This window comes from Amblyraja radiata, chromosome 2, assembly GCF_010909765.2.
Source record: "Amblyraja radiata isolate CabotCenter1 chromosome 2, sAmbRad1.1.pri, whole genome shotgun sequence".
Lineage (NCBI taxonomy): Eukaryota > Metazoa > Chordata > Chondrichthyes > Rajiformes > Rajidae > Amblyraja > Amblyraja radiata.
In genome coordinates, this window is record NC_045957.1 from 148848087 (window position 1) to 148873856 (window position 25770).

The 25770-nt window shown below is 44.6% G+C and overlaps 1 protein-coding gene across 8 annotated transcripts in view; it reads right to left on the minus strand.

Annotated features, from left to right (window-relative positions):
* Positions 1–25770, minus strand: part of ctnnd2 (catenin delta 2) — a 1121748-nt gene that overhangs the window by 338429 nt on the left and 757549 nt on the right. For all 8 annotated transcript variants that reach the window (XM_033017096.1, XM_033017092.1, XM_033017086.1 and 5 more), the window contains 4 exons: positions 14642–14676; positions 12857–12973; positions 12470–12654; positions 8359–8902 (listed from right to left, as the gene is read on the minus strand). In XM_033017096.1, the coding sequence (XP_032872987.1) occupies positions 8359–8902; positions 12470–12654; positions 12857–12973; positions 14642–14676 (881 nt within the window). The remainder of the gene's footprint in view (positions 1–8358; positions 8903–12469; positions 12655–12856; positions 12974–14641; positions 14677–25770) is intronic.

Here is a 25770-nt window from a genome sequence, read left to right on the forward strand (position 1 = left end):
TCATGGCAACTATAATGTCCAAGACCACAAAAACTGCAGAGAGCTATGGATGCATTCCAGTACATCATGCAATCCATCCTCCCATCTACACCTTAGCATAATCACAAACCATTCTCTCTTCTTTCCTCACCTGTTGGGCAGAAGATACGAAATCTTCCACCAAATTCAATGACAGCTTCTTTCCTGCAATAACCAGTCTTGTACGGACCTCTTATAACAAGCATTACCAATCCTTCAATCTACCTTGATCTTATAACCATATAACAATTACAGCACGGAAACAGGCCATCTCGGCCCAACAAGTCCGTGCCGAACAATTATTTTCCCTTAGTCTCACCTTCCTGCACTCATACCATAACCCTCCATTCCCTTCTCATCCATATGCCTATCCAATTTATTTTTATTTATTCCCTTAGTCCCACCTTCCTGCACTCGTTCTTTTATCGGCACTTTCTCTGGAACTGTTACATTGTATTCTGAAGAAGGTTCTGAACCGAAACGTCACCTATCCATTTTCTCCAGAGACGCCGCCCGGAGCCACTCCTGCATGAAGTGTCTATCTTTTATATTGTGCCGTTTGATTGGAATTGGATATGGTTGATTTACCTGGATAGCCCGAAAAACATTTTTTTCACATGACAATAACAAATCAATACTAACAGAGGGGCCTAGATTACATTCTGGGACTATATGTTCAAATACCATCATTTTTGCTGGGGAATTCTATTCAACTAATTACACGTCAGGTGTATACCAGCAATATGCAGTTCCTTCCTACGCACTTCAGAAGAGAAAATAGCTTATAATGAACATGATATTATCTGAAAATTGTTAAAATGCCAACTGGTCGAATAATCACCGCAGAAAATCTGTTATCTTTACCCTCTTATGTAAATATCACTCTTGTCCCACCAATGGACTTAAACCTGCTGTGCAAAATGACCCTAGAAGCTACTCAGTTCAGAGGCAATTACGGATAGGCAATAAGCGATGTAAATGAGTACACGGACAAGCAAAGGCTTATGACAAATTGATATTGGACATGCTGCCTTTGTGAGAAGGCAAAATAATGGCAGGCTTAGTAGAATTGCTCCTGCTCTTGGTGATGGCCAGGATAAGTGGTTCAAAGTTCTCCTCAGCATCAAATATGACATTGAGGTTATGATCACCGTGATTCTGCCTCCCCTAGCTGAGGGGGTTGGAGTCATAGGCTAGGGGGTGACATTTGCATGCGGCACTAAAGACATAGGCTTCCCCCCTTCATTCTTAATTGGAGGACGTCTCTGGTCATCCAGTACTGGAAGTTGCATGAGCCGTGTGACCATGTAGAGGCACAGACAGCTGTAGAGGCCAAGTCAGTGGATATTTATAAGGCAGAGATAGATGGATTCTTGATTAGTACGGGTGTCAGAGGTTATGGGGGAAGGCAGGAGAATGGGATGATGAGGAAGAGAGAGATCTGCCAATTGCGTACAGTTTTGGTCTCCTAATCTGAGGAAAGACATTCTTGCCGTAGAGGGAGTACAGAGAAGGTTCACCAGACTGATTCCTGGGATATCAGGACTTTCAAATGAAGAAAGACTGGATAGACTCGGCTTGTACTCGCTAGAATTTAGAAGATTGAGGGGGGATCTTATAGAAACTTACAAAATTCTTAAGGGGTTGGATAGGCTAGATGCAGGAAGATTGTTCCCGATGTTGGGAAAGTCCAGAACAAGGGGTCACAGTTTAAGGATAAGGGGGAAATCTTTTAGGACCGAGATGAGGAAAACATTTTTCACACAGAGAGTGGTGAATCTGTGGAACTCTCTGCCACAGAAGGTAGTTGAGGCCAGTTCATTGGCTATATTTAAGAGGGAGTTAGATGTGGCCCTTGTGGCTGAAGGGATCAGGGGGTATGGAGAGAAGGCAGGTACAGGATACTGAGTTGGATGATCAGCCATCATCATATTGAATGGTGGTGCAGGCTCGAAGGGCCGAAAGGCCTCTACTCCTGCACCTATTTTCCATGTTTCTATGTTTCTATGATGAAATTGATGGGCCAAATGGCCTAATTCTACACCTATTCCTTATGACCTTATGACATTGAAGAGACTAAGAGAACGGCTAAGAGGGCGGCACAGTGGCGTTGAGATAGAGTTGCTGCCTTACAGCGCCAGAGACCTGGGTTCGATCCTGACTACGAGTGCTGGCTGTACAGAGTTTGTACGTTATCCCTGTGACTGTGTGGGTTTTCCCGGGTGTTCCCGTTTCCTCACACACACCAAAGAAGTACAGATTTGCAGGTTAATTGGCTTCGGTCAAATTGTAAATTGTAAATTTTCCCAGCGTGTTAGTGCACGGGGTGATCGCTGGTCGGCATGGACTCTGTGAGTCGAAGGCCCAGAGTCCAAGGCTCTGTCTCTCTAATGTCTAAAGAAGAAGTAGCACGTCTGGAACAAGGTGTTGCCAATATAAATGTGAGCATCATTACCCAGAGGCTAAGGGCGTGAAAGAAATTTGAAGTAATCTGACTTTAATTACAGACAGACAGCGTAAGAAGTAACTAGGATTTTAAAAATGAAGTCTTATACCTGCATAAGGGGGAGAAAAATCAATTGAACAAATCAATAATTGTTCACTGATCACATTATAAACACATAACAATTACAGCACGGAAACAGGCCATCTCGGCCCTTCTAGTCCGTGCCGAACACTTACTCTCACCTAGTCCCATCTACCTGCACTCAGACCATAACCCTCCATTCCTTTCCCGTCCATATACCTATCCAATTTATTTTTAAATGATAAAATCGAACCTGCCTCCACCATTTCCACTAGAAGCTCATTCCACACAGCTACCACTCTCTGAGTAAAGAAGTTCCTCCTCATGTTACCCCTAAACTTCTGTCCCTTAATTCTCAAGTCATGTCCTCTTGTTTGAATCTTCCCTACTCTCAATGGAAAAAGCTTATCCACGTCAACTCTGTCTATCCCTCTCATCATTTTAAAGACCTCTATCAAGCCCCCCCTTAACCTTCTGCACTGCAAAGAATAAAGACCTAACTTGTTCAACCTTTCTCTGTAACTTAGGTGTTGAAACCCAGGCAACATTCTAGTAAATTACAACACTACTGAGGTCAGTCAACGTGCTGGGATTAGGATCAAGGCGCAGGGTTTAGGCTGACCTGACTGTGTTTGACCACAACCAGCTGCATGATGAGGAAAGGGATTCACCCCAAAAGAATATACATTAAATTCACCATCCGGAAGGGCACAAGGCCACGAGGAGTATGACTGCGTGTGTGTGTGAGTGTTACCATGTGTAACATCTGCGAAAGGGAGCTTGTGTATGTGAGAGAGAGAGAGAGAGAGAGAGATCAGTGGGTGCAGGTTATATATTAGTGTGGTGTGAGAGAGAATGTGAGGGATAACCAGACACATGTATTAGAAGGGTATAAGTGTGAGAGAGCACACAAGTGAGAGAGCAACTATGCCCATGCATGTGGAAGTATGAGAAAGCATCCGTGTAGGAGGAGGAGTAATTTTACTCACATAGACTTTTCTGTCAAAATATGGATATGAATATACTGGATATATTCCTGAGATCATGGTACGAGGGTACACTGATACATGATTCATTAAACTGCAACAGAGTTAGCAGAACTTCAGATTGACACATAAAACTGGAGTACTCAGGCAGCATCTCTGGAGAGAGGGAATGGGTGACGTTTCTGGTCGAGACACTTCTTCAGACTGGTCTGCATCACAGGCACAGCAGAACGTCTGCTTCCATCCAGCCACCCGACATTAATATATAATATAAATGAACTCACATTGCTGGGCTCTGATAAAAATGAATGAATGCAAATAATTATAAAGTCTATTTTGAACTGTGTTTGGATAAAACTAGGACCCTATAGTTAGCCTCGACCAGCAGCTGTGATCTAAATGAAGGAAAGAAGGTCACCTCCCCACTAACAGCTGCAGGAGGGTTGGAGGATTAATGATTGGGCCGCGGGAACTGATTGCACAGGGAAGTGATTGCTGATTGCAGCGAGCATTGCCTCCAATTAAAGGCTCATTTCCGCAATTTCAAATCAGAGCTAGAGACCGGAGCCCACTGATAGGAGAACGCATCCATATCATTCCTTGAAATGCTGTTCTGCATCACAGGCAACAGAAGTGTAATCATTTGTAATTAGCTCCACTAAATCAATCTATTGTCTTGGACATATCACGTTCTCACAGCTTCCTGTTTTAAGCTTTTACTTTCTTCATGTGTTGGAGTTGGTGGAATCTCTCAGGATGTTTTCTGATCAACAACTTTTTTATCTCTCTGCTCATGTTGTAAATTAACAAGAATGTTCCAAGTCATGAGCTTTCCTTTAAACTGAAACCCTTTCATTTTGTGTAAAGCATATTTCGTAGTCTTAGGTTGGACAAAGCACTCTACAGCCAGGCAAGTATATATAACCATACTAGACCAAGTGCAGACCCGTTGGGTCTGTTCCCCCAACGTGCGGTTGTGGGGGGGGAGGCGGCATGCAGCGTCACGCACTAACTATCCCCCCCCCCCCCCGCACTCACGCTAATGGAGGGGATGAGGAGAGAGAGAGAGAGGGGGGAGAGGGGGGGAGGAGAGGGGGGGAGTGCTGAGAGGGGGGTGAGATGAGGGGCAGGGGAGTGGTGGGGAGCAGAGGGAGGGAGGGTGGAGGGAAGGGGGTAGGGGTGTGTGGAGGGGAGGGGGGTTTGGGGAGGGACAGTGGGGGAGGGGATGGAGGGGAGGAGGGGTAGAAAAAGAGGGGGGAGAGGAGAGGGGAGAGAGGAGAGGGGGGAGTGGAGAGGGGGCAGAGGAGAAGAGGATGAGAGGAGAGGGGGGAGAGGAGAGGGGGGGAGAGGAGAGGGGGGGAGAGGAGAGGGGGAGAGGAGAGGGGGGAGAGGAGAGGAGGGGGAGAGGAGAGGGGGGGAGAGGAGAGAGGAGAGGGAGGGAGAGGAGAGGGAGGGGGGGGGAGAGGAGAGGGAGGGGGGGGAGAGGAGAGGGAGGGGGGGGGAGAGGAGAGGGAGGGGGGGAGAGGAGAGGGAGGGGGAGAGGAGAGGGAGGGGGGAGAGAGAGAGTGCCTTTTTACTTCAACCCAAACCCAAACAACCATTTGCAGGCAGTGCTTTTTTTTTACCTCTAACCATATTTTCATTTTCAAACCAAATTAAGGGTACTCACAGTGCTGTAGACATTTGTCAGTGTCATTCAGAGGCACACCACTTGCAGAGACTGATTGAGGCACACCACTTGCAGAGACTGATTGAGGCACACCACTTGCAGAGACTGATTGAGGCACACCACTTGCAGAGACTGATTGAGGCACACCACTTCCTGGATTTATAGTCCCTCCCCCTCCCTCCAGCAGGGGCAGCAGAGAGAATGGGGAATTTTGTAAAAACATTAATATCTCTGTCAATTTTCATCGACGGGAAAAATCCTCGGCACACATGCGGCGGAGGGGGGCTCTGAGCGAGGTGGCCAAAAATGACGGCCGTAGGTGGCGGCGTACTCTCGGAAATCGCAGCACAGAAAGCCAAAACCGGTCAAGAACAGACTTTTAGTAATATAGATAACAATTACAGCACGGAAAACAGGCCATCTCGGCCCTTCAAGTCCATGCCGACCACTTATTCTCCCCTAGTCCCATCTACCTGCACTCATACCATAACCCTCCATTCCTTTCCCGTCCATATACCTATCCAATTTATTTTTAAATGATAAAATCGAACCTGCCTCCACCACTTCCACTGGAAGCTCATTCCACACAGCTACCACTCTCTGAGTAAAGAAGTTCCCCCTCATGTTACCCCTAAACTTCTGTCCCTTAATTCTCAAGTCAATTCTCAATTCTTAATTTTCAAGTCAAAGTAATTTTGATTTGTAGTCGACATTGCAATGGAAGTCACTGTATTGGACAGTGGTTTTTATACTTGACAGTGAGATTCATTGGCAATACATTCAATGGACCTGTTCAATTTGTTCCCTAACTCCATCTTTTTGGTTTAGGATGAGGTCCCTTTATCCCTTTCATTGGCAAATTGTCCACAATATCCATGAGTTTCTGGTGAGAAGAGAACACTAAATAACTGATAAGACACAAAAAGCTGGAGTAACTCAGCGGGACAGGCAGCATCTCTGGAGAGAAGTAATGGGTGACGTTTCGGGTCGAGACCCTTCTTCAGACCCAACCCGATGCAAAACAGTCTCGACCCGAAACGTCACCCATTCCTTCTCTCCAGAGATGCTGCCTATCCCGCTGAGTAACTACAGCTTTTTGTGTCTAACTTTGGTTTAAACCAGCATCTGCATTTCCTTCCTACACTAAATATCTGATGCCACATGTAGTTAAAAGCGTTTCCTGATAACACCCACAAAGGGCCGATTTTCTCAGTCATGGCAGGTTGACACTAGATATTGTTTCTCTGTACTTATCCTGTTGAATCCTGTTACCATCTGAAACACTTTGCTCATTTCTGTTCCTCCCACGGATGCAGGCTACATTTCTGTATACTATCTTCAGAATTTAAACCCTGGCATCTTTCTGGTGGAGATGTCTACAGAGCCAATACATTTTGTTTCTGAAAAGTAGCGCCAGACTGAATGCAAAGGTTTAGTCCATGCTTGTCAATGTTGTATCTTTTCTCCAACGTTGGAGGATAGTTATCACAGGGCACAAGTACCCTCATTAGGAAGGTGGATGATCACTGACTGGATTGTCTCCTGGTTTTGGAAAAGATTATTTGACAGATCTGTCCACATTGGTGCTGGCCAGAGCATTAAAAGAGGCAATCATTTTTAATCGAGTGATTATCCTGTTATCTCTGCAACATGTGACGCTGAGATCTCATGAAACAGAGCCAGCCACTGTATGAGTTTTTTGATGCAACAGTTTAATTCTGAATTGAAGGGGCACACTAGTAAGGAACTTAATTCTGGTCTGTAACTTAATTTCCAGCGCATTACTGTTGAGCAGCTTCCTGGTTGGGATGGTCAAGACATGGACCTGCAGTGGTCTCCACAATTTTTCCTACATTTGTTAGTCTTGCAATATACTCCCTATGCCAGAGTTGTCTGAGTACATCAGTGCAATGTCACCAGTCAGCTGTGGAGGACTGATACTGATACAACTTACATGCACATAAAATGATGTACCTGCAGTCAACTGTGGAGGACAGAAACTAATTCAAGTTGCATTGTCAGATGAAGCCCTTTATGTGGTAATTTCAACTAGACTGGCAAAAAGTCAGTAGGCAGCAAAAACGCAACTTCCAGGGGAGCAGAATGTGACTTCATCTGGTACAGCCTACCACAATATGCCACTGGGATAGAGTGATAGATACAGTGTGGAAACAGGCCCTTCAGCCCAACTTGCCCACACCAGCCAACATGTCCCAGCTACACTGGTCCCACCTGCCAGCATTTGGCCCATATCCCTCCAAACCTGTCCTATCCATGCCATGTACCTGTCCAACTGCTTCTTAAATGTTGGGGTGGTCCCTGCCTCAACTACCCCCTGTGGCAGCTTGTTCCATACATCCACCACCCTTTGTGCGAAAAGGTTACCCCTCAGATTCCGAATAAATCTTTTCCCCTTCACCTTAAACTTAAGGGTCTGTCCCACCAGCATGCGGTTGCATGCATCTAGCGTGACCATACGTGGTCGCCTCAAGCGACAACGTTTGGTCGCGCTAGACGCATGTAATCGCATGCTGGTGGGACAGGCCCTTTATACAGATGTAAAGACTTCACTGCTGGATCATGGACAATATTGTTTGTTACACTGCTTACTTTTGGATTTTTTGTGAATCATCTTCTTCCCTGCTACTGAACTATATATAGGAACAATTTGGCCTGTTTTATGTAATGTTCATTCCTGGCTTTGTAGTATTAAGGTCAGTGACAAATAACGTGAACTCCAATCAAATGCAATCTCAACTATTTACCACAATATCTATGAATCGTGTTAACTAGTCGACATGAAAACAAAACTGCGACTGGGAAATCTAAAGAGCAACCAGAATGTGGAGCTCACTGTTATAAGTAATGAACTTGAAATTTAAAATCCCACACAACATGGTCCAAGTTCCATCGTCTTATCATCTAGAGTAGAGAGATTACTCATGATTCTTTATTGTCCAGATTGTATTCACGGCAAACTGAACAAACCCTTCATTACTGTATAGATTTTTATCACCTCACTCCTCTCAAGAGCAAACAGCCCCAGACTATTCAACCGATTGTTCCCATTTGCTACTGTGCACAATCTCTTCTGAGCTTGGCAATGGTAAAGACATTTGGCTAAATGATGAAAATGCCGGAGAGCCAGATTAGATTACCTGCCAGGCTGCCGGGCCTCTGCAGTGTACTCCTCTCGTACAGCTCCTGAGTGTGTTTGCTGTATGGGTCAGAGGTGTGGGTGAGACGTTTGGTGGGCGACAGCGTGGCGTAGCTGGGCTGGGCTGAGCTGGGCTGGTGCGCGGGCGAGGTGACGGCGTTGGCCGGCGAGGAGGGAGAGAGGGTGGCAGAGGACACGGCGATGTTGACTGGCGAGCTGGTGCTGTAGGACTTGGACAGGCGGCTGGGGGAGGCCGTCTGCTTGGGCGAGGCGATCCGCTGGGTGGTGTAGACTCCGCTCTCCGCGGCCGAGCCTGCCCTCTGGAGCTTGGGCGGTGAGCCAGTCCTCTGGAGGGACATGGGCGAGCTCACTCTCTGAGCGGGCAGCGTGGCACTGACATAGTAGACCGAAGATGGATGCTGTGCCTCTGGCAAGCGGAATGCACTGGCGTGGCTCGGTACGAAGGTGTCCCTTGACTGTGTTGTGGAGTGAGATGGGGACGACTCCGACCCTGATGTACGACTGCTGTCGCCTGCCCGGTTAACCTAGAGGGGAAACAAGAGAAAGAGAAGTCAAATTGTATAAAATTAGGAGAGGCATAGATAGGGTAGACAGTCACAACCTTTTCCCCCCTCAGGGAGGAAATATCAAAGACATCGCTTTATGATGAGAGGGGCAAAGTTTAAAGGAGGTGTGCAAGACACTGCCTCGGCAAGACCAGTAGCGTATTCAATGACGTCACATCTTGGCCACTCCCTCTTCTTCCCTCTCCCTTCGGGCAAGAGGTACAGAAGTATGAAAACGCACACCTCCAGATTCAGGGACAGTTTCTTCCCAGCTGTTAATGGCAACTAAACCATCCTACCACAACCAGAGAGCAGTCCTGAACTAACGACCTCATTGGAGACCCTCGGACTATCTTTGATCGGACTTCACTGGCTTTATCTTGCACTAAACATTATTCAAGTTATCCCCTTTATGGTGTATCTGTAGACTGTGAACGGCTCGATTGTAATCATGTGTTCTCTTTCCGCTGAATGGTTAGCACACAACAAATATTTTTCACTGTATCTCGATACACGTGACAATAAACTAAACTAAAGACATGTTTGTTTTTACACAGAGTGGTGTGTGTCTGGAGTGGAGGTGATGGCAGATACAATAGAGCCATTTAAAAGGCTTTTAGATAGGCATATAGATATGCAGGGAATGGAGGAATATGGATCATATGCAGGCAGATGAGATTAGTTAATTTGGTGTCCTGTACAGCTCGGACATCATGGATTGAAGAGCCTGTTCCTGGGTTGCACTGTTATATATTCTGCATTCTAAATTAATGCTGCACTAACCGTAGTAACCTTCATTTGTGTTTTGAGTCACTTCAGAGTTGCAGAATGATGACTGTCATATGAGGAAAGATTGAAAAGACTAGGCTTGTATTCACTGGAGTTTAGAAGGATGAGGGGTGTTCTTATAGAAACATATAAAATTATAAAAGGACTGGACAAGCTAGATGCAGGAAACATGGTCCCAATGTTGGGCGAGTCCAGAACCAGGGGCCACAGTCTTAGAATAAAGGGGAGGTCATTAAAGACTGAGGTGAGAAAAACCATTTTCACCCAAAGAGTTGAGAATTTATGGAATTCCCTGCCACAGAGGGCAGTGGAGGCCAAGTCACTGGATGGATTTAAGAGAGAGTTAGATAGAGCTCTAGGGGCTAGTGGAGTCAAGGGATATGGGGAGAAGGCAGGCATGGGTTATTGATAGGGGATGAACAGCCATGATCACAATGAATGGCGGTGCTGGCTCGAAGGGCCGAATGGCCTCCTCCTGCACCTATTTTCTATGTTTCTATGTTTCTATGAGAGATTTGATGCTGAGCCTCAGATAGAGATGGTGGAAGATTAGCTTCAAGCACAACAAAAGGGTGGCTCAGTGGTTGAGCTGGTCGAGATGCCTCCAGTGCCTGAGATATTGGGTGCTGTCTGTGTGGAGTTTGAATCTTCTCGTTGTGGCCGTGTGTGTTTGTACGTTAATTGGCCTTTGTAAATTGCGTAAGGAATATGTGAGAAACTGGGATAAGATAGAACCAATTGAGAACAGGTATCATTTGTTGGCGTGGACTCAGTGGGCCGAAGGGTCTACTTCCATGCTATATCACTAAACTAACCTAAAATGTTTCAACAAAAGATAGAACATTCAGGGAGATAATTCCATCGCTGACCGCCGAGACACTCAGATATTGCTATTCATGGAGAGAAATTCAGGCATGCACAAGGCACAGAAATCTGAGAATTCAGAAGTAAGAATTGCAAATCTGAAATCTATTGCAAGTCAGTGAAAATAGGAACTGACAGGTCCAAGTAAGGCCAAGGGCATAGAGATGTGAATAAACAGGAGGTTTATGCAGTGCATTTAAATATAGGAAAATGTCCTGGAGCATTTCACAGGTTGACTATCAGGCAGAAGCTAACTTAAGCCTGACTGATGCTGGGATGGAAAACATGCTCAGTGATGGAAATCTCAAGCAGCCATTTAAAATAGGTGGAAAAATTAAGCAAGGATATCAGAGAGCTTAGGGCCTGGTTAGTAAAATAAATAGGATCCAATGTTGGGACTAAAGCCCCTGTCCCACTTAGGAAACCTGAACGGAAACCTCTGGAGATTTTGCATCCCACCCAAGGTTTCCGTGCGGTTCCGTGCGGTTCCCGGAGGTTTTTGTCAGTCTCCCTACCTGCTTCCACTACCTACAACCTCCGGCAACCACCTGCAACCTCCGGGAACCGCACGGAAACCTTGGGTGGGGCGCAAAGTCCCCAGAGGTTTCCGTTCAGGTTTCCTAAGTGGGACGGGCATTAGATAGCAATGTTTTTTGACGGAAGGAGAGCAGGAATATACATTCGGCCCACTGAGTCTCTGCCAACCATTGACAACCCATTCACACTAGTTCTATGTTATCCACTTTCACATCCACTTCCTGCACACCAGGGGCAATTTTATGGAGGCCATTTAACCTACACACCAGCATATCTTTGGTAGACACAAAGTGCTGGAGTAACTCATCGGGACAGGCAGCATCTCTGGAGAGAAGGAATGGGTGAGATGTTTTGGGTGGACACCTATCTTCAGATATCTTTGGGATGTGTGATGTAATGGAACACCCAGAGGAAACGCACACATAGAACGTGCAAACTCCATGCAGACAGCGCCCGAGGTCAGGATCGAACCCTCTGGTGAGCTGAGGCAGGAGCTATACCAAGTGTGCTGCCCAAACTACTGTACGTATAATTGAGCTAGTCTCCAACTATTGGAAAACAGAGAACTCTCCTTCGATGACAAAACGGTAACTTTGTGGAAGATTTATTTGTGGAAGATTTATACTTTGTGGTGCCAAAACTTTGGCCAGTCTTTAAAAATATTCAATCACATTCCGAACATTATGTTATGAGGTCTCCCCTTCAGGAGGGGTCAGTGGGAAAATAGAAACATGTCCTGATCTCAGGTCAAGCTGACAATCTCAAGATAAAAGTTCATCCCCCAACGATATCCTGATATTTTTGGACATTCATCTCCTGGAGTATAGTGAGATTGAATAATGGAAAAAGCTGGCATTAATTTTCCCTGATTGCTATGTTTACTAGAAAGATATTACAGTTGGGGAAAAAAACCCTAATTGTTCGATTGGAAGTTGGAAGTCATGAGATGAAACGGCCATGACTAAACGCTAAATTTAAAGTTGCCCACTAGACAGCACTTTAATAAATGCACTTTGTGTTTGCAAGAGTCAGTGCCACTGCTTTAGTTACTCAGTCAATTATTGTGGCTCCTTTTATTTTCACGCCTCACTTAATCCATGCTGGCACCCCTTGGCATGATTAGAGGATGTAAAATTAGACTCAAGTTCAGCCTTTCCTCTCATAGAGTCATAGAGTCAGATAGCAGGCCCTTCAGCCCAACTTGTCCATGCCGACCTGATTTTATAACTGAGCTGGTCGCAATTGCCTGAGTTTGACCCACATCCCTCTAACCCTTTCCCATCTATGCGCCTCTATCTTAATGCCCAGAATTCTCTCACAAAGTTCATATCACGTTTATAGAGTTATTGGACATACCTGCCCATAGCTGTGAATGCCAACACTTGCTCCAACTTGCCCGCTCGATGTCCTCCCGGAGATTTGTGATGTAGTTGAGTCACCTCGGGAGAGGGTCTGGGTGCTGTGGTAGTTGCCCGGATACTGGTAGGACCCGTCTGGGTTGGCATTGTTCTGCGAGGCACTCTGGGAGAGAAGACTGGGCCCTGTTCGGAGCCAGTTGAGAGCAGTCAGGGGACTTGTCACCAAAGCAAAAAGTACAAGAACTATTTTACCCTTTTTTGACACAACACAATTTACGCCTCGCAACCTTCAACAACACGCCAACTGCACTCACCTGACCAATAGTTAGCAACTCATTCAACTAACTACACAATAATGTTAAGTATTAGATTAAGTGAGTTTCACCTTCACTGGAAGAGTATTCATGATGATCCAGTATACCCGACTCTTGCAGGGACCGTAGGCAGGAGTCCACTAGCTCCAAGCCACTGGCAATTTCATCGTCCGCACCTTTCTGTGCATCTAAAGATCAGACAAGTGGTTCAAAAAGAGAAAAAAGGCTGAGTGATTAAAATCCTCTCTCCCTACCCTAACCCCATTGCGGCATGGTGGCGCAGCGGTAGAGTTGCTGCCTCACAGCGCCAGAGACCCGGGTTCAATCCTGACTACAGGTGCTGTCTGTACGGAGTTTGTATCTTCTCCCCGTGACCGCATGAGTTTTGCCCGGATGCTCCGGTTTCCTCCCCCACTCCAAAGACATACAGGTTTGTAGGTTGTTTAAGAAGGAATTGCAGATGCTGGAAAATCGAAGGTACACAAAAAAGCTGGAGAAACTCAGCGGGTGCAGCAGCATCTATGGAGCGAAGGAAATAGGCAACGTTTCGGGCCAAAACCCTTCTTCAGACTGATGGGGGGGGGGGGGGGGGGGGGGCGGGGAGAAGAAAGGAAAAAGGCGGAGCAGCCCGAAGGCTGGGGGATGGGAGGAGACAGCAGGAGGGCTGAGGAAGGGGAGGAGACAGCAAGGGCTAACAACATTGGGAGAATTCAATGTTCATGACCCAGGATGCAGACTGCCCAAGCGGAATATGAGGTGCTGTTCCTCCAATTTCCGGTGTTGCTCGCTCTGGCCATGGAGGAGACCCAGGACAGAGAGGTCGGATACGGAGTGGGAGGGGGAGTTGAAGTGCTGAGCCACCGGGAGACCGAACACCTCGGCTCGGTCCGCATTAACCAACCTGATCTCCCGGTGGCTCAGCACTTCAACTCCCCCTCCCACTCCGTATCCGACCTCTCTGTCCTGGGTCTCCTCCATGGCCAGAGCGAGCAACACCGGAAATTGGAGGAACAGCACCTCATATTCCGCTTGGGGAGTCTGCATCCTGGGGGCATGAACATTGAATTCTCCCAATTTTGTTAGCCCTTGCTGTCTCCTCCCCTTCCTCAGCCCTCCTGCTGTCTCCTCCCATCCCCCAGCCTTCGGGCTCCTTCTCCTCCTTTTTCCTTTCTTCTCACCGCTCCCCCCCCCCCCCCCCCCCCCACCCCCCATCAGTCTGAAGAAGGGTTTCGGCCCGAAACGTTGCCTATTTCCTTCGCTCCATAGATGCTGCTGCACCCGCTGAGTTTCTCCAGCTTTTTTGTGTACCTTCAGGTTTGTAGGTTAATTGGCCAATAAAAATTGTAAGTTGTCCCTGCTTTGTAGGATAGTGCTGTATACGGGGATCGCTGGTCCGCGCGGACTCAGTGCGCCGAAGGGCTTGTTTCCACGTTGCATCTCTAAACTAAACTAAACTAATGTGACCCTCTGAGATAATAGTAAGTTTGAGAGACCTCCTCTGTTCATCACTTGGAAATTAACTCAATACTTTATCCTCTAATTAAACCCAAAGAATAACTGGCACTCTGGCACAACATCACTTGGGACTGTAACCAATTGTCACAATTTTTTCATTGTGATTTGCCGAGCTGCCAATTGTAAAAGATCCAGTCTAAATGGCCACATAGTTCCGCCCTATGCACACAAAATCTTTTTGTCTGAGGCTAACTTTGGATTGCCAACCTGTACATAAATATCAAGCAAAACCATGCAGTATTACCCCGCCTACAGTTGTTCTCATCTGTCGAGGCCAACTAAACAGGTTTTGGAGATTTTAACCCCTTCAGAGGAAGTACATTTAAAGGAAGATGTTTTACCTTGTATGTGCCAGCGAAAGGAATCCTCTGTAGAACTGCAGAGACAAAAATTTAAAAAAGAACATGGATTAGGCTAAGTAAATCCTGTGATGCAAGTACCATAGACAGTGTAAAACAACAAACTGTAATTAAATAGCAAAATGATTGTAAAATATGTGATGTCACTTGATCATGTGATTACCTCACCACGGACTAACTTTAATGTACCATTCTACTGTTTTTTTAAATTGCTGGGGGTTTTTTCCATTTCCTTCCACCCACAATATGTAATATGTAAAAGAATATGTGATTCTGGTCCATTCTGTTTGTAGTTTGTTTGTTTGTTTGTTTTTTGCACAAAGTCCGCGAGCATTGCCACTTTTCCTTTCACTGCACATCTCGTATGTGTATGTGACGAATAAACTTGACTTGACTTGATTACAAAAAATTCAACATAAGGAATTATTATCTTAGCTGATGTTTGGCCAATGCCAGTTTTTAAGTAGTGCTTAAAAGAGAATGAAGCAGAGATGTCTATGGTTTAGGATCAAGGGAACTGAAGGCCTGTTGTTCCAAGGCAGAGTGCTGATGATCAGGAAAGTCGAATTGGTGATGAGTTACAGACAGACATGAGTTGGAGGTGGTGCCAACCTTCCCAGTTGACCTGCCACCATTATTCTGCACTCCAGCGTGGTTCACAGGAGTTGAAACCTCATCCTCCTGAGCGTTCCCTGCTTTGGAACCATCAATTATGTCCCCAGACACAATTATGTCCCCAGACGTTGTACAATCAGATCATAAGCAAACACTGGTGATTGATCTTCCAGTCTGTAAGGTTCAACTGCTTGCTGATTAAACTTACTAAGGTGCCGCTAAGAATAATTTCAATGCAAAGCTATGCGGAGAATCCATAATTGGTCCTCTTTTTAAACCTCCTCTAAAATAAAAAAACTGACCACAGACACAATTCTTTCAAGATCACTGCCTATTATGTATAATGTGAGACTTGCGGGACATTTTATCCCTTTGCATGTTTTGTTTTTAGGATTGTTTAGTTTAGAGATACAGCACAGAAACAGGCCCTTTGGTCCACCGAGTCCGCACCGACCAGCGATCCCCGCATGTTAACACTATCTTGCACACAATACGGAAAACGTTACATTTACACCAAGCCAATTAACCTACAAACCTGTAAGTCTTTGCAGTGTGGAAGGAGACTGAAGATCTTGGAGAAAACTCACGCAGGTCACCGGCAGAATGTACAAACGCCGGACAGACAGCACCTGTAGTCGGGATCGATCTCGGGTCTCTAGCCCTGTAAGGTAGCAACTCTACCACTGTGCCACCATGTCACTCAATTGTTTTGGCAGTGGTGGTTGGCTAATCTCAATAAAATAATTTCAACATGATCTAACTGGGCCTTTGCCCTTCATGCTTGCAGTACCATTCATGGCTGATCATCTGCCTTCACCACTACTTTCCCATCTTCTCCACTTATCCCTTGACTCTTCAGGTGGCTGGATCTATTGACCTCTGCTTTGTAGTCATTTACAATGCCTCCACAGCTCTCTGGTTAGAGAATTCGAAAGATTCAACTCCTATCGGTAAATACATTTATTTTCACCAGTCTATCCTAGACACTATGAACAAACATGGTAGAACACACACAACTGCAGATGCTGGTTTATACAAACTGCAGGGGTAATACAGCAAATCAGGCAGCATCTCTGGGGGAAAAAGGATTGGTGATGTTTTGGGTCAGGATCTCTTCAGACTAAATTGAACATCAACTTTTCTTATCTTGGTGTGTAAAGATACGAAGTAGGTATATCCCTTTTATATTATTTTACTTTCTTATATCTTTTTTTCTCTATTTTTCTCTTTTTTTAAATTTAATTTAAAAAAAAAATTTCTCTTTGATTTTTTTAAATCTCTTCTTCATGTTTTACGTTTCTACGGGAATCTCGATCACTCTTTCATGCACTTACTATCCTATCTAACTCTCTCTACTTTCCTTCTTTTTAAGGTTTAGAATAAGAAGTGGTACAGGAAATGTATTATGTTATCTTTGGCTTATATCGATGTAATGTACACTACTTCTAATAAATAAAATATTAAATTAAAAAAAATTTTTTTTTCTTATCTTTCACCATTTAAAAAAAGTGCTCAGCATTCCTGTTTTACAATGAGGGTCACCTCACACTTCTTCCCACATTGCACTCCATCAGCCATATTGTTGTTTTCTTGTCTCTAACCATTTGAAACCTTCTTGTGTTTAAGAAGGAACTGCAGATGCTGGAAAATCGAAGGTACACAAAAATGCTGGAGAAACTCAGCGGGTGCAGCAGCATCTATGGAGCGAAGGAAATAGGCAACGTTTCGGCCTGAAACGTTGCCTATTTCCTTCGCTCCATAGATGCTGCTGCACCCGCTGAGTTTCTCCAGCATTTTTGTGAAACCTTCTTGTGTTCTTTTTACTGTCAGCGCTCCTAACCAGTTTTGCAAAGTCAGCCAACATGTATGCGTTGCAAACAGGCCCTTCAGCCAAATTGTTGTGGTAGTTTATGAAGAATTGGGCCCACACACCAGTCTGCTGATATGCTACAAGGCACAGCCTGCCAACCCAAGTCTCAGTTTATTCCTACTTTTCGCATCCTATATGTCAACCACTTCCCAATCGGCGATATGACCTTTCAATCCTGCAACACCTGCAACCCAGCTTCCCGCTCAGAAGGTAAAGCTCCCTCATGCCGTGCCATTTGGGAGCAGGCATCTACAGAGACATTCGCTTCAGTCTCAGCATTGCCCCTTATTCCGAAATGCCCTGCACTTCTGACAGATCCCACAATAGGAGTTTGTTTCACCATTTGTAAATTGTAAATTATAATGAGCGGAAGGGGTGGGGTGGGGTGGGAAAATAAATATTTTTCCTCAATGGAATGAAAAAAAAATCAAAGTGGATTTTCACAGCAGAAAACCAATTCACCTTGCCAGTCTACATTGTGTAGATGGTGAGGACAGATATTTGCCAACAAGATACTTATAGGACGATCAGTTGGCAGTGCTCCTTTGCCAGCAAATGTTTCCATGCTTTCTTAGCAAATACTTTCAATATTAATGTTTAAGCAATGTTTGAAAATGTTTCGAGGGCTAATCAGGTAATCTCCTGCACATATCCAGGTTGAGATGGATTTGATGCCATGTGTTTAACGAGTTTTAAGAAGTGCCGGATATTTCTGCTGTCCAGGCTAATGCTGTGAATGGCAAGTATAGATACAGTGATAGTGGAAGCAATGTAATTGAGCCAAGATGCATCACGGACCGTGGAATTGTCTGGGTTCAGCAGACTCGTCTATACTTCTTGCTGGTTGAAGCTCCTTATAAAGCTCTCACTCCCAGAAATCAGAGAAGCTTTTGAACTGATATAGACAGAGTTAACCCCCCCCCCAGAAGAATTACCACCACTATGATCATTTTCTTTGGCAACTGTTGAGTGCAACCTATATGTTGCTGCCAGATGCTATGGATAAATATGGGTACTGTAATGTTAACTGCTTCAGTCTGAAGAAGGGTCTCGACCCGAAACATCACCCATTCTTTCTCTCCAGGGATGCTGCCTGTCCCATTGAGTTACTTCAGCATTTTATGTCTATCTTCGATTTAAACCAGCATCTGCAGTACATTCCTACTCAAAGTGTGTCTTTCACTGTCTTAAATCTTTGACAATGCTGTCGTTTTAAAACTTCAAGCTGTATAAAAACTCTCAAGTTGAACTGCAGAGAGCGATCAGAAATCAAACTGGATTGAATTAAACTGAAACCGCCATCAGATGTTGGACTTTTAGAAAGAGAACTGTGGAAACAGTAGACTTGTAGTGCATAGTCTGGCCTCTGTGGTATCATCAGCCTCCAGCATTATCTAAGCAGCAGTTTCCATCAAGTTGCCAAACAATTGTTATTGATTTTTGATGGGGCAAAGTGAAAATTAAAATTCCAAGGCTCATTCTGTTCACAAAGCTGATGATGAATTATCACAGTTGTACCTTAGCACCAAGAACATATTAACTTGGACAATCACAGCACCAACTTACTTCCATAACATCAGGCCAGTCTATGCAAACATACATTCAAGGTATTGTTAAACTGAACAAAAGATGACGTGCAGTGAAAGTTGCCTAATAATCAGGACTCACGATCAGAGTCTGAAGCAAAGATTATAGAGCAGAGCAAGATAGACCACTCCTCCGAAATCCAATGGACTGACGTGTAGTACGTAACGTGACGTCACGGCCGCCATTTGTTTATGCCAAACGCGACATCTTTGGTAGCGGGGACGGACGCCACAGTTACACAATCTGCTCTTACATCAGGTCACTGGGAAAAGCAAAGATACTAGGGGCTCCTTTAGTATCTTTGGGGGAAGAGGACGTTTCCTCCACCCCTGAGTTGATCCAGGACTGATTCTCGGTCCCCCCCCCCCCCCCCGATACCAGATGAAGGCCGCCCGCGGTGCAGCGGGCAATGCTCCTCTAGTATCTTTGGTGTAATCAGTTCCAAAGATTGATCCGCTCTATCATCTTTGGTGTAATCAGTGTTGCAGGGAACAGTGTTTTATATAGCATCGATCACTTCACATATTTAGTTAATATTATTGTAAATGTTATTAATATTATTTTAAATTGCTGCTCAATAAAATGGCGTCATGTCATACCCATGTCATACTACGCTTTTTTCGCAGAGTGGCACATCTTGCTCTGCTCTATAATCTTTGGTCTGAAGGAGGGTCTCGACCCGAAATGTCATCCATTCCTTCTCTCCAGAGATGCTGCCTGTCCCGCTGAGTTACTCCAGCATTTTGTGTCTCCCCTCACTACCTAACTTGCATTCCTGCACATTTTGTTTCTCAGGCCTCAGAGCTATCTTGTCACCATTTTAGCTGTGCAAGGACACACCAACAGGAATTGAAGTAAAGCTTCTTTATGCAGGGCAGGGACTGACAAATGATAAAAGATGTGCATCAATTGAAGAGTTTGCATTGTTAATTTAAGGGAACAATTTCCTGAGAGGTCTTTTCGGCTTAATAAAACACGCACGCTTATATTTTAAGTTCACAAAGCAAGTTTAAGCAAATCCTGCAGAGCTACTGAAGCTGTTGTATAACATTAGGAAGATGAGGGACATGTCATAGAGTCAGAGTGATACAGTGTGGAAACAGGCCCTTCAGCCCAACCCACCCACACCGACAAACATGTCCCAGCTACACTAGTCCCACCTGCCCACGTTTGGTCCATATATCTCCAAACCTGTCCTATCCATGTACCTGTCTAACTTTTTCCTTAAATGTTGGGATAGTCCCAGCCTCAACTACCTTCTCTAGCAGCTTGATCCATACACCCGCCACCCTTTGTGTGAAAATGTTACCCCTCAGATTCCTATAAAATCTTTTCCCCTTCACCTTAAACATACGTCCTCTGGTCATCGATTCACCTACTCTGGGCAAGAGACTCTCAGCATCCACCCGATCTCTTTCTCTCATGATTTTATACACCTCTATAAGATCGCCCCTCATCAAATCGCCCCTCATCAAATTCCTCGTATGTTGCAAAAATACATGATTATTATGATTATGATCCTCCTGCGCTCCAAGGAATAGAGACCCAGCCTACTCAACCTCTCCCTATAGCTCACACCCTCTAGTCCTGCCAACATCCTCCTAAATCTTCTCTGAACCCTTTCCAGCTTGACAACATCTTTCCTATAACACGGTGCCCAGAACTGAACACAATACTCTAAATGCGGCCTCACCAACGTCTTATACAACTGCAACATGACCTCCCAATTTCTATACGATATGATGGAACATTATTTATCCCAGGAGGGAAATTGGTCTGCCACCTTGATCACATATCTTGCCCCACCATGACCCAAAATCTATCAATCTCAATTGTTTAGATATTCTCTGCCAAGGATTCAGAGGTCCAGCAGTTTGAGATTGTCAGAGTCTAGCTTGATGTTTCCTCACTGAGAGGAAGACAAAATGAATGGATTTAATCAATTCTGCCACCTGTCACAATTTCATATATTTACAGGCTATCGTCAGTGTGTAACACAACCTTTTTTAAGTCCTGACCTGGCAATTTTCTACTCCAACTATGTCGTGTACAATCATCTTAAATCTGAAGGCGACGCCGCACTTATTGGCTATTCTAGGGAGAATTGAGAATTTACAAATCTGCTTTGTTGTAATAGTAACCATAGTGATAGAGTCTACACGTAGGAGAACTAATGAATCTTCGGTCATTTCCGATGACAACTGCATCATAATATCCAAATAAATACATTAAGGTATGTATTTGAGTCAAATTATTGTGTAAAAGCATCAGATGGTGAACAATAGTTTCATGCATTTCCCTGTTTGTTGGGATGAGCAGTTTTAAGGCCGGGAGGTTAAATATGCCTCTTCCATGCTGCATCAAGCAAGATCAGGGAAAGCGTAGAAGGATAATTTTAAAGCTGTCTGTGAGATTTTGTGTTTTAATGTATTAAGATATATGGGTTTGGGAGTTGATTCAGACATTGACCTTTGTTACTGATGTGTGCACTCAGAGAAGCACTTACCAAGATTTATGCTAAAGGGCCATAAGTGAACCTGTCTTCTTGCTTCTAGCTGGTAGTTCTATTTGACCACAAGCCTCCAGCACCCTGCCTTGAACATTAGCGAAAATTGCAATGAAATTTGCAGAGCTCTCAAAATTAGGATGGCACAGCGATAGAGTTGCTGCCTTACAGCGCCAGAGACCCGGGTTTGATCCCGACTACGGGTGCTGTCTGTACGGTGTCAGTACCTTCTCCCTGTGACTGCGTGGGTTTTCTCTGAGATCTTTGGTTTCCGCCCACACTCCAAAGAGGTACAGGTTCATAGGTTAATTGGCTTGGTATAAATGTAAATTGTCCCTAGTGTGTGCAGGATAGTGTAGAGATCGCTGGTCAGTGTAGACTCGGTGGGCCAAACGGCCTGTTTCCACACAGGGGCATCTCTAAACTAAACTAAACTAAAATACTACAAAGCATAGAGTATGGTGAAGGTAGTACAATTAAATAACCAGATACATTATCCATAAACTGAGTACTAGTGAAAGGAGTTGAGTTCAAAATATGGATTTTTTTTAATGAAAATCAAATGATAATTAACACTAAATCAATCCAATTGGTATTAGATTATTTTTGTCACATGTACCAAGATATTGTGTAAAAAACCTTGTTTTGGTAAGATTATTGATACATGATCACAATCAAAACAGGCACAAAGATAGCGCAGAAGTGAAAGGAAACAAAGTGCAGAATATGGTGTTACAGCGATAGAGAAAGTGCTGATTATAGAAACTTAGTGCAAGGGTCACGGCGAGGTAGGTGAGGGGATCAGGAATATATCCATGCAGCCATGAAGAATACTACTTTTAAAGGCATTCATTCCCACTCATAGCTGCTGGGCAACCTCAAATAGCAAAAGGATTTGAGTATAGGAGCAGGGAGGTTCTACTGCAGTTGTACAGGGTCTTGGTGAGACCACACCTGGAGTATTGCGTACAGTTTTGGTCTCCAAATCTGAGGAAGGACATTCTTGCCATAGAGGGAGTGCAGAGAAGGTTCACCAGACTGATTCCTGGGATGGCAGGACTTTCATATGAAGAAAGACTGGATAGAATCGGCTTGTACTCGCTAGAATTTAGAAGTCTGAGGGGAGATCTTAGAGAAACTTTAAAAATTCTTAAGGGGTTGGACAGGCTAGATGCAGGAAGATTGTTCCCGATGTTGGGGAAGTCCAGAACAAGGGGTCACAGTTTAAGGATAAGGGGGAATCTTTTAGGACCGATATGAGAAAAACATTTTTCACACAGAGAGTGGTGAATCTGTGGAATTCTCTGCCACAGAAGGTAGTTGAGGCCAGTTCATTGGCTATAATTAAGAGGGAGTTAGATGTGGCCCTTGTGGCTAAAGGGATCAGGGGGTATGGAGAGAAGGCAGGTACAGGATACTGAGTTGGATGATCAGCCATGGTCATATTGAATGGCGGTGCAGGCTCGAAGGGCCGAATGGCCTACTCATGCACCTATTTTCTATGTTTCTATGTAAATAAAGCTGCATTAATTATACAATATAACATTGCAGATGCTGAATATCTGCATTGAAAACAAAAGAGCACTGGAAATACTTGGCGTGAAAACTCATGGACTTGAACTCTATTTCTCTCTCCGCAGGTGCTGCCTGACCGGTCGAGTGTTTCCACCATTTTCTGTTTTATGTTTCAAATAGTTGACCACTTGATTGATTGAAATGATGGAAAGATACCACATGGAGCAGTCTCTTCGGCCCATTGAGTCCACGCCAACCATAAATTACATGTTCACACTTGTTCTATGCTATCCCACTTAAGGGAGGTTAATTTCTTTTGTCAGGGGAAGGTGAATCTGTGGAATTCATTGCCTCAGAAGGCTGTGGCAGTGGAAGGTAGACAAAAATGCTGGAGAAACTCAGCGGGTGCGGCAGCATTTATGGAGGGAAGGAAATAGGCAACGTTTCGGGCCGAAACCCTTCTTCAGATTATGGCAGTCGATATCTTTAAGGCAAAGAATGATAGATTCTTGATCAGCACGGGTTATCAGGGGTTATGAGATGGCAGGCGAATGGGGTTGAGACGGAAAGGTAGATCAGTCATGATTAAATGGCAGAGTAGACCTAATTCTACTCCTATATCTTATGAACTTCTGCATTTAACCCTTACTTACATTCTAAGGGCAATATACACAGGCTAATTAACATACTGACCCACATATCTTTGGGATGTGGGAGGAAACAGGAGCACCCAGAGGAAATCCACATGGTCACAGGTAAAACGTGCAAATGCCACACGACAACAACTAAGTTACAGAGAAAGGTTGAAAAAGTTAGGTCTTTATTCTCTGGAGCGCAGAAGGTTAAGGGGGGACTTGATAGAGGTCTTTAAAATGATGAGAGGGATAGACAGAGTTGATGTGGACAAGCTTTTTCCCTTTGAGAATAGGGAAGATTCAAACAAGAGGACATGACTTCAGAATTAAGGGACAGAAGTTTAGGGGTAACATGAGGGGGAACTTCTTTACTCAGAGAGTGGTAGCGGTGTGGAATGAGCTTCCAGTGGAAGTGGTGGAGGCAGGTTCGTTGGTATCATTTAAAAATAAATTGGATAGGCATATGGATGAGAAGGGAATGGAGGGTTATGGTATGAGTGCAGGCAGGTGGGACTAAGGGAAAAAAGTTGTTCGGCACGGACTTGTAGGGCCGAGATGGCCTGTTTCCGTGCTGTAATTGTTATATGGTTATAGGTCAGGATCTTTGGCACGGTGAGACAGCAGCTCCACCAGCTGTGCCGCCCAATGGGCAGAAATAGTGAATCAATGTTGCTTCTTGCACATGGCCTCAAAATCCATGCTTAGTATCAATCTTTGAAATGATTCACTCACTCACTAGTCGTATCCTGCACACAGACTCACACACAATCTCATCAGCATAACAAACGCCATGCTGCTCTGCAAACTCAGCTTGAGGTTTTCTCCCGCTGACAAAAAATATATATATTTTAGCTGAGTGCCTGTCTTTTCAATCGCATTACACGCATCCAGCACTTCAAAAATGCCAAGTAGTGGTTCAAATCTCTCAGTGGTCATTGCAATCTCCACTTGCTTTTCAATCTAACAAGACCTTTGCATCCCACAAATTCTAGTGTCAGGCACATTGCTGAATATTATTGTTAAATCTCTGCCTTCTGATACCAGTGTCCTAAACTTTACAGATCCCCCTCTAAACATCTCCACTTCATATGCTCCAGTGAGACCTCTCTGACACCTGTCTCAATGGCCCACGCTGCCTGCTGTCATTTGGTTACTTGATAAAGTAATGGTGAAGTGTCCAAGAAGATTTATTTTCATTTAAGGGGCAGCTCACATTCATTTCATATTACATGCAGGCTGAATTATACATGGCCAACAAACAGGAGCAAACAGGCTGCCATATCTAATACAACTGATTGATTGATTGATGTAGGGAGGATCTGCTGATGCTGCTTTAAACCCAAGATAGACACACAATGCTGGAGTAACTCAGCGGGGCAGGCAACATATCTGGAGAGAAGGAAGGGGTGACGTTTTGGGTCGAGGCCCTTCTTCATATATCTAGTGTTTAAGAAAGAACTCCAGATGGTGGAAAATTCGAGGTAGACAAAAAATGCTGGAGAAACTCAGTGGGTGAGGCAGCATCTATGGAGAGAAGGAATTGGCGACGTTTCGGGTCGATATCTAGTGTTCTTTCAGGTGCTGAAACATGCCATCCACACCTGATGTGGCCTATGGAGCAAACTTTGGGCATCATTATTTCATGGAGTAATCTTGGTGTGCTGTAAGCTCTGGCATAAGTTCTAGGGGAGTTTGGAAGGAAATAGTTACTCACATATAACTTTGGGTCAGCTCTTCGCTCCAATAGTGCCTTTATTGACCGAGATCCTTCGTAAGAATCATAATGAATAGAGAAACCTCTTGTGGAAATGTATCTTTCACATTCTGGCCTCAGGTATCAGAGTCTCATACTTTATATTGTAAAAAGCAACACATCACAGAAAAATCCAATTAAAAAATGGAAGTTTCTTCTGCAGTTGTATAGGGCTCTGGTGAGACCACATCTAGAGTATTGTGTACAGTTTTTGTCTCCAAATTTGAGGAAGGACATCCTTGTGATTGAGGCAGTGCGGCGTAGGTTCACGAGATTGATCCCTGGGATGGCGGGATTGTCATATGAGGAATGATTGAAATGACTAGGCTTGTATTCACTGGAGTTTAGAAGGACATATAAAATTATAAAAGGTCTGGACAAGCTAGATTCAGGAAAAATGTTCCCAATGTTGGGTGAGTCCAGAACCAGGGGCCACAGGGTTTAGAATAAAGGGGAGGTCATTTAAGACTGAGGTGAGAAAAAACTTTTTCACCCAGAGAGTTGTGAATTTATGGAATTCCCTGCCACAGAGGGCAGTGGAGGCCACATCACTGGATGGATTTAAGAGAGAGTTAGATAGAGCTCTAGGGGCTAGTGGAGTCTTGGTTCTTGGTTCTTGGTTTCTTGGTC